A 10,033-nucleotide genomic window follows, 5' to 3' on the forward strand; every position below is an offset into this window, starting at 1 on the left:
GTCCCATACTGCCTCACTACGCTGCAGCCAGTCGTTGACTGCGGGGACCTCTGAGGGTTCGCCGGACCACGGAAAGAGAGGGGGTTGGTAACCCAGAATACATTTGAAGGGGGTCAGATTGGTGGATGGTTTGAGGAGAGAGTTCTGGGCGTATTCGGCCCACGGAAGGTAGCGACTCCAATCCGCCTGATTGCGATGGCAGTACGCTCGGAGGAATTTTGTTATCTCCTGATTCAGGCGTTCCGTCTGACCGTTGGACTGCGGGTGGTACCCAGAAGTGAGACTGATATTGACGTTTAGGCGGTGGAAGAAAGCTTTCCATACCCTGGACGTGAACTGTGGGCCCCGGTCCGAGACGATGTCCTCTGGAAGTCCGTAGTAACGAAAGACGTATTGGAACAGGTGTTTGGCGGTCTCGAGGGCTGAGGGCAGTTTGGGCAGAGGTATGAGACGGCAGGCCTTGGAGAATCGGTCAATGACGGTGAGAATTGTGGTATGGTGTTGAGAGTTGGGTAGGTCAGTAATAAAGTCCACAGCGATGTGCGACCAGGGACGTCGAGGTATGGGTAGCAGATGAAGCAGGCCAGCTGGCGGTTGTTTAGGGGACTTGGCTATGTTGCAGGCTTGACACTTGTTCACGAAGTCGGCTGTGTCGTCCGACAGTGTCTCCCACCAGAAGCGGTTCCGCAGTAGGCGGACGGTGGCCGTGATGCCCGGGTGTCCGGAGTGCGGCGCGTCATGTACCCAGCGCATGACCCTCTCCCGCAGACTGGGAGGTACAAAGGTCCGGTCGGGCGGACATTCAGGTGGAGGCGGAGCGGTGGCATGAGCCTGGGTGATGTCTGCCATGAGGTCCCACTGGATGGGGGCAAGAACAAACTCGGGAGGAACTATGGGTTCGGAGGAAAACGTGGAGGTGTGGTTTCGGAGGAAAATGTGGAGGTGTGGTTTCGTGCTGTCGAGAGAGAGAGTCGGCCTTGACATTCTTGGACCCGGGGAGGTAAGAAATAGTGAAGTCAAAGCGAGTAAAGAATAGAGCCCATCTGGCTTGCCTGGGGTTGAGTCTTTTGGCAGAGCAAAGATATTCCAGGTTGCAATGATCCGTGAAAACTTGGAACGGATGTCTGGCCCCCTCCAACCAATGTCGCCATTCTTCCAGCGCGGCTTTCATAGCCAGGAGTTCACGGTTGCCGACGTCATAATTTTGTTTGGCCGAAGAGAGTTTACGGGAGTAGAAGGCGCAGGGAAATAGCTTAGGGGGGTTACCTTGGCGTTGAGAGAGGATCGCTCCAATGCCCGTGTTAGAGGCGTCCACCTCTACCACGAACGGTATGTCAGGGTCAGGGTGGTGCAGAATGGGTGCAGAGGTAAAGCGCTCCTTTAGCTGAGCAAAGGCCCGGAGGGAATCGGAGGTCCAGTGAAGTTTGCCTTGATGACCCTTTACCATGGCGGTGAGAGGTGAGGCGACGGTGCTGAAATTTCTGATGAACCTCTGGTAAAAGTTGGAGAATCCCAGAAAACGTTGGAGTTCCTTCACCGTGGTGGGTTGAGGCCAGTTTAGCACGGCTTGGACTTTATTGTCGTCCATGGCCACCCCCTCAGGGCTGATGATGTACCCCAGGAAGGCAACAGATCTTAAGTGGAACTCACATTTCTCGGCCTTGGCATACAACTGATGTTGGATCAGACGCTTCAGAACCGTTCTAACCTGGACGATGTGTTCCTCGAGGGAATCGGAGTAGATCAGGATATCATCGATATATATGATCAGGCACCTATTGAGCATGTCCCTGAAGACGTCGTTAATGAAGGATTGGAACTCTGAGGGGCTGTTGGACAGGCCAAACGGCATGACCCGATATTCGTAATGGCCGCTGGTGGTGGAAAAGGCGGTCTTCCACTCGTCCCCCTCCCGAATACGGATCAAGTTGTAGGCACTTCGTAAGTCCAACTTAGTGTAGATCTTTGCCGACCTCAGTTGTTCTAGGGTGGAGGGAACTAGAGGCAGTGGGTATCGGAACTTTATGATGACGTCGTTCAGGCCACGATAGTCAATACAGGGGTGGAGCGAGCCAACTTTCTTGCCCACGAAGAAGAACCCGGCTGCCGCTGGGGAGGTGGAGTGTCGGATGAACCCCTTGGCTAGTTCCTCCTCGATGTAGGAATTCATGGCGAGAGATTCAGGTTCAGACAGGGGATAGATTCTGCCACGGGGCAGTGTAGCACCGGGGTTGAACTCGATAGCGCAGTCGCTGGAACGATGTGGTGGAAGTAGTGACGCCTTGGCCTTGCTGAAGGCTTCACTTAAGTCGGCGTATGCCAGAGGAATCGCTGGGGATGTGTCGGAGTTTCTTACGACGTGGGTGGCCCCCAAGGAGGTGGGTCGAATGGTGCGCAGACATTTCGTAGAACAGGTAGGGCCCCACTGAGAGAGTTGATTGTCCCGCCAGGAAATTCGTCGGTCATGTAGTCGGAGCCAGGGAAAGCCAAGAATTACAGGGTTGCGAGGAAATTGGATGACGTAGAAGCGTATGGTTTCGGTGTGTAGTACCCCCACCTGCAGGAGGAGGTCACGAGTGGTGTAACGTACTCTGCCGGATCCCAGGAGCCGACCATCTAGCGCCGCCACTGTCAAGGGAGGATTGCATGCCGTCAGGGGAATTTCATACTGTTCACAGAAAGACTCATCAATAAAGTTCCCCGCCGACCCAGAGTCTATCAGAGCTTAAGTGTTAGCACTGGTTGACGGGTAAGCTAGTTTAATGGGTACTTCGAGGCAGGTTCCAGCCAAAGTTGAGGAAATGAGTAGACTCACCCCGGGATGTGAAGCTTGTGATGGGCGCGTCGGGCAGTTGAAGCGTTGATGTCCAGCTTGAACACAGTATAGACAGAGGCGGTTGGAGTAACAGCGTTCCCTTTCCTCGGGAGAGATGTGTGACCGGTCGACCTGCATGGGCTCTGAAGTGTTGTCTTGCTGGTGCACCGGAGAGGAAGATGTGGGCCACCGGGCTGGGCGTCTGAAACGGATGAGGTTGTCTATGCGGATAGCCAGTGTTATGAATTGCTCCAGAGAAATTCCTTCATCACGACAGGCCAGTTCGGATTGGAGTTCTGTATCAAGACCCTGCCGGAAGAGGAGCTTGTGAGTGGATTCGAGCCAGCCCATTTGAGCTGCGAGGGTTCGAAAGGAGAGTGCGTAGTCCGCAGCTGTACGCTTGCCTTGGCGGAGAGCCAGAAGTTGCTCGCCGGCGTTCTTGCCGCCCTCTGGGTGATCAAAAACGTCAATCAAGCCTTGTCGGAAGGATTTGAAGGTAAATTGAGCAAAACCTTGGTTGGTCCAGAGTGCGGTTGCCCAATCTAGGGCTCTACCCGTGAGGACGGAGTTCATAAGGAGAATCTTGTGCTCATCAGAGGGGTATAGTGCCGGTTGCTGAGAGAGGAACAGCGAGCACTGCATGACGAACCCTTTGCATTTTGACGGTGAACCGTCAAACTTCTCGGGTAGCGCGAGTCGTGGGCTCGCGGAAGTAACTAGGAGGGGCGTGTCGGTTGCCGCCGAGCTGGTTTGAGGTATTGCAGGTGCCGGTGCGGGTGTAGGCTGGTGCAGCACCTGCATGGAGCGCATCATCTCCTCTACTGCTGCTGTAAGCCGAACGAGCTGTTGTTGTTGGGCTGACAGCTGATTAGCTTGAGCTGTAAGTTCTTCCGTCATGCGCGAAATCACCGCTGGATCGTGGTTTGGCGAAGTCTTCTGTAATGAAGACTCGGGTAAGTTGGGATCCATCAGCAGTGTTTAATAGAGTAAACAAGTCGTACGGGCAATGGTCAGGTAGCAGGCAAACAGATAGATGTGGGGCAATCAAAGACAAAGTCAGAGCAGGCAGGAGATCGGGGCAGGCAGCAAACAACGAGAAACTATAAACAGGCGGGAGATCGGGGCAGGCAGCAAACAATGAGAAACTATGAACAAGGCTAGGTAGGTACACGAAAAGACTAAGAGATCAACAGGGATAATGCTTGGAAATGTAGCCGGAGCAAACAAGACTTCGCAAAGAGTGACTGAGGTGAGTGGTGTAAATAGAGCGTGGAAAACAGGGAACAGCTGTGAGGTAATCAGACCTAGGTATGCGGGCTTATGGGAAATGTAGTCTTAGAGGTCAGTACTCCGGAGAATCTGATCTCCGATGACTGAAGGGGGAGGCGCTCTCTGTGTTCGTGACAGTATCGCTCATATTTATAATACAATATAATTAATAACACTGAAATGATGCAACAAGCAAAGATGATTGTTTATGAGTAATATAATTATCATTAATATAAGCAGTGTCTTATAATCATGTGTTTTCTGTGTCTGTAGGTCTGAGAGAGATCGGTGTAGAGGATCCTGTTGTGTTCTTGATTTCTAGTTGGGATCTCAACAACTATGATTTTAATTCACTGCATGAGAGGATAAAGTCTGATCTCCCACAACACAAGAGACATGTGCTGATGTTGACTTTACCAAATATCACAACAGAGATTATTGAGAGAAAGAAGAAAGATCTAGAGAAAAACATTTCAAGAGTAGCTTTATTATCTGCTGGCGCAGCTGCACTTCCTGTTCCTGGTCTTTCAGTTGCTGTAGATATAGGTCTCTTAGTAAATGAGATACAAACATACAAGACTGCATTTGGTCTGGATAAAGAATCTCTGAAGAGGATCAGTGAAAGATCTGGGAAGAGCATTGAGTTTCTTACAAGTGTGATGAAATCAATTGTGTGTGAAGGAATAACCGCTAATTCAATTATTCTTCTGCTGAAACAAAGCTCTCTTTATGCAGCAGAAGAAGCTGTTGAGAGTGTTCTTAGTTTTATACCCATTATAGGATCTGTTTTGGCTGCAGGATTGTCTTTTGTGGCAGTTTCATACATGCTGAAGAAAATCCTGAATGAAATAGCTGAAGATGCCATGAATGTGCTGCTGACATCGATGAATAATCCAGAGTAATTAAATCAGACAGATTTTAGGCTCCAGTAGCTTCATTTCTACCAGCGTTCATCACTGTTCTATTGTTCTGCACTATTTGGGGGTACTTACATTGTTTTTATAACTTTTAATATATTATAATTGTAATAAATTTAAAATAATTTAAAATAATCTCACAATAATAAAATGGAGTGGTGGTGGTGTAGTGGGCTAAAGCACATAACTGGTAATCAGAAGGTTGCTGGTTTGATCCCCACAGTCACCACCATTGTGTCCTTGAGTAAGACACTTAACTCCAGGTTGCTCCGGGGGGATCGTCCCTGTAATAAGTGCACTGTAAGTCACTTTGGTTAAGAGCATCTGCCACATGCATAAATGTAAATAAAATTAGAGTATAACTTGAATAAGCACAAATGTGAGGAATTCTGACATTTTTAATTGTTATTTTTAAACTTGTTAAACAGTTATTGTGTAACTGCTTTTATTTACAGAACTGTGTTGATTTATGTCTACATGATCATATACTCCAATAATTATAGAGGAATAATTCAAGTTATCCAGTGAAACTAGTTTATAAATGGGATAGTTATCTGTTCATATAAATGTTGGGCTTGATTATCACGTTTCTTTATTTGTCTTTCTATTGTGTATTTTATTAACTGAGAAAACAAGTTATAATAAAGAATAAAGTTCAATAATTGATACCTGACTATGTGGAGTTTGTTGTCTTTGTTTGGACACCTTGTCTAAGTCACAGAGTTGTTGAATTGTAATGTTTCTCTCTTATTCGTTGTCCAGTACAAGTAAAACTAGAAAAAAAAGTTCGTCGAGACAAACTTTAAGTTGGCTTGTGAAAGTTTGGACCAGAAAGTTTGAAGAAGTTTAAAGTAGTTTGAATTTTAAATTTGTTTATAGTTTAAATTAGTTTGAAGTTTAAATTAGTTTGTAGTTTAAATTAGTTTGAAGTTTAAATTAGTTTAAAGTAGTTTATAGTTTAAAGTAGTTTATAGTTTAAATTAGTTTAGTTTAAATTAGTTTAAAGTAGTTTAAAGTTTAACTTAGTTGCTAGATAGATAGATAGATAGATAGATAGATAGATAGATAGATAGATAGACAGACAGACACTCAGATAGATAGAGAGATAGATAGATAGATATTTACCCTCAGATAGATAGATAGATAGATAGATAGATAGATAGACATTGACCCTCAGATAGATAGATAGACAACAGACAGACAGAGAGACAGATAGATAGATAGATAGATAGATAGATAGATAGATAGATAGATAGATAGATAGATAGATATTGACCCTCAGATAGATAGATAGATGGATGGATGGATGGATGGATGGATGGATGGATTGATTGATTGATTGATCCTTGCTACCCTGAGTCCCATGAACAAAGCCAGAAGTCTTTATGTTGTTCTGTTGCAGAGATATGTGATTTGTTACTCGGTTGCTAGGGTAACCCCATATGGTTGCTAGGCAGTTACCATAGTGATACTTATCAAGTCTTCTTGCCATCCTGATTGAAATAAATCAACCCAGACGTCTCTACGATTTTCTGTTGCAGAGATATGTGATTTGTTACTCGGTTGCTAGGGTAACCCCATCTGGTTGTTTGGCAGTCACCATAGTGATACTTATCAAGTGTTCTTGACATCCTGATTGAAATAAATCAACCCAGAAGTCTCTACGATTTTCTGGTCCAGAGATATGTGATTTGATACTCGGTTGCTAGGGTAACCCAATGTGGTTGCTAGGCAGTTACCATAGTGATACTTATCAAGTCTCCTTGACATCCTGAATGAAATAAATCAACCCAGAAGTCTCTATGATTTTCTGGTGCATAGATATGTGATTTGTTACTCGGTTGCTAGGGTAACCCAATGTGGTTGCTAGGCAGTTACCAGAGTGATATTTATCAAGTCTCCTTGACATCCTGATTGAAATAAATCAACCCAGAAGTCTCTACGATTATCTGGTGCAGAGATATGTGATTTGTTACTTGGTTGCTAGGGTAACCACATCTGGTTGCTAGGCAGTTACCATAGTGATACTAATGAAGTCTCTTTGCCATCCTGATTGAAATAAGTCAATCCGGAAGTCTCTAGGTTTTTCTGATGCAGAGATATGTGATTTGTTACTCGGTTGCTAAGGTAACCCCATGTGGTTGCTAGGCAGTTACCATAGTGATACTTATCAAGTCTCCTTGCCATCCTGATTGAAATAAATCAACCCAGAAGTCTCTCTGATTTTCTGGTGCAGAGATATGTGATTTGTTACTCGGTTGCTAGGGTAACCCCATGTGGTTGCTAGGCAGTTACCATAGTGATACTTATCAAGTCTCCTTGCCATCCTGATTGAAATAAATGAACCCAGAAGTCTCTCTGATTTTCTGGTGCAGAGATATAGTTATTGCTAAACGGTTGCTAGGGTACTCTGTTTAGTTGCTAGGGAGTGGCTTGACAGCTGCCAATCATGAAACTCCAAAGGCTGCTTGTCAGTATGAATGATATAAACCAACTCCCATGCCTCTGGTGACATTCAGAATGGAAGATATCCCTCTATGGATTTTGGTTGTTAAGTTGCTCGACAATGGTTGCTAGGGAGGGGCTAGGAAGTGTTGAGGTGATTCATGATTGGCTGTTTGCTGCCCCGAGTCAAACGAGACCACCCTTGTGTTTCTATGACACTTCTATCCGGAGATATCCCTTTGATATCTTTCATTAGAAGTCTATGGGAGTTGTTGCTAAGGTGCTTTAAATTGTTGCTAGGGCGTGGCTTGATAGCTTCACAATGATCCCGAGAGACTGATTGGTCGTCTGAGTAAAATGAGCCCGCCCCCTTGTCTCTATGACACTGTGATCCAGAGCTATGTTCAATACAAAATCCAGGGCTGACAGGCCCTTTTTGTCTGTGTGTGTTCCCAAATTAATGACTCTAATGAGCCGGTTCTTTTGACTCTATAATGTGAAACATACTGTGTGACCAGTGTAGTCTGATTCCCAAATTAATGACTCTAATGAGCCAGTTCTTTTTAATCTACAATGTGAAACATACAGTGTGACCAGTGTAGTCTGATTCCCAAATGAATGACTCTAATGAGCCAGTTCTACAGTGTAGTGTTAAAAAAGTTTAACTTAGTTGCTAGATAGATAGATAGATAGATAGATAGATAGATAGATAGATAGATAGATATTTACCCTTAGATATATAGAGAGATAGATATAGATAGATAGAGAGAGAGAGATAGATATTTACCCACAGATAGATAGATAGATAGATAGATAGATAGATAGATAGATATTTACCCTTAGATATATAGAGAGATAGATATAGATAGATAGAGAGAGAGATAGATATTTACCCACAGATAGATAGATAGATAGATAGATAGAATGGAAGTTAAAGGGATTTGGTTGCTAGGGTGCTCTAAATGGTTGCTAGGGCATGGCTTAGTATTTTTCATGATGATACTTAAAGACTGACTGCTCACCCAATTCAAACAAGCCAACTCTCATGTCTGTAGGACATACTGATCAGGTGATATCCATCTAAGCAATTTTGAATGGCAGTCAATGGGTTCTGGTTGCTAGGTTGCACTAAATGATAGACAGACAGACAGACAGACAGACAGATAGACAGATATGAGGAAAAAGGATGAATAGAAAGAAATAGATAGAGAGAGATATATATATAAACATTGTATTGACATAGCAATATTGTAAAAACAGTGATTTAAATAAAGTTTGATTGAATTTGTTAGAAATAAAGATTGAACAGAGTGGCCCTCTTCACTTTAAGAGACAGATAGAAATAGAGATTTGATAGAAACGAAGCCTGAAGCATGTTAAAGCCTTCTGTTGGTGGCTCATATTTGAATTTTGACAGTTGGTGTTGGCTCATCTGAACATTCCGTCAATGTAAATCAATGGGATTTTTCAAGTGTTTGATCATCCGCTTTGAGAAAACAGTAAGTCCGATCAGTTAGAAAAGATATAGCACACTATTCGGGATTAGTCTGAAGGTCTGTGATGAGTTTGGTGCCTGTAGCTTAAAAGCTCTAGGAGGAGTTAGTCTTGGTAATTTTAGTCTCAGAAGAATAATAATAACTAGATTAAAAGTTTGAGAACAAACTTTAAGTTGGCTTGTGAAAGTTTGGACCAGAAAGTCTGAAGAAGTTTAAAGTAGTTTGAAGTTTAAATTAGTTTAAAGTAGTTTATAGTTTAAAGTAGTTTGAAGTTTAAATGAGTTTAAATGAGTTTAAAGTAGTTTATAGTTTAAAGTAGTTTATAGTTTAAATGAGTTTAAAGTTTAAATTAGTTGCTAGATAGATAGATAGATAGATAGATAGACACTCAGATAGATAGATAGAGATAGATAGATATTTACCCTCAGATAGATAGATAGATAGATATTGACCCTCAAATAGATAGATAGATAGATAGATAGATAGATATTGACCCTCAAATAGATAGATAGATAGATATTGACCCTCAGATAGATAGATAGATAGATAGACAGACAGATAGATGCTAGCACGTTTTTAGCATTTTTTAGTACTTCACTAGGTGATGCTATCATGTGTTAGCGTAATGCTAGCACGTTTTTAGCATCTTTTAGCACTTTGCTTGGCGATGCTAACATGTGTTAGCATGATGCTAAGCACGTTTTAGCATGTTTTAACACTTCGCTAGGCGATGCTAGCATGTGTTAGCATGATGCTTAGCATGTTTTTAGCATTTTTTTGCACTCCGCTAGGCGATGTTAACATGTGTTAGCATGATCTTAACACATTTTAGCATGTTTTAACACTCGGCTAGGCGATGTTAGCATGTGTTAGCATGATGCTTATGACGTTATTAGCATTTTTAGCACTTTGCTAGGCGATGATAGCATGTGTTAGCATGACGCTATGCACGTTTTTAGCATGTCTTAGCACTTCGCTAGGCGATGCTTAGCATGTGTTAGCATGATTTTAGCACATTTTTAGCATTTTTAGCACTCAGCTAGGCGATGTTAGCATGTGTTAGCATGATGCTTAGCATGTTTTTAGCATGT

The 10,033-nt window shown here is 43.5% G+C and overlaps 1 protein-coding gene across 7 annotated transcripts in view; it reads left to right on the forward strand.

The window, feature by feature from the left end:
- Positions 1-10,033, forward strand: part of LOC127628001 (interferon-inducible GTPase 5-like) — a 187,664-nt gene that overhangs the window by 110,949 nt on the left and 66,682 nt on the right. For 4 of the 7 annotated variants that reach the window (XM_052104647.1, XM_052104648.1, XM_052104646.1 and 1 more), the window contains one exon: positions 4,358-5,623. The exons of the other annotated variants lie outside the window; for them this stretch is intronic. In XM_052104647.1, coding sequence (XP_051960607.1) covers positions 4,358-4,986 — 629 coding nt within the window. In that variant the 3' untranslated portion in view covers positions 4,987-5,623. Of the gene's footprint in view, positions 1-4,357; positions 5,624-10,033 lie in introns of those variants that run through there. 7 annotated transcript variants of the gene reach the window in all.

The sequence above is a fragment of the Xyrauchen texanus genome, chromosome 34 (genome assembly GCF_025860055.1).
Source record: "Xyrauchen texanus isolate HMW12.3.18 chromosome 34, RBS_HiC_50CHRs, whole genome shotgun sequence".
NCBI lineage: Eukaryota > Metazoa > Chordata > Actinopteri > Cypriniformes > Catostomidae > Xyrauchen > Xyrauchen texanus.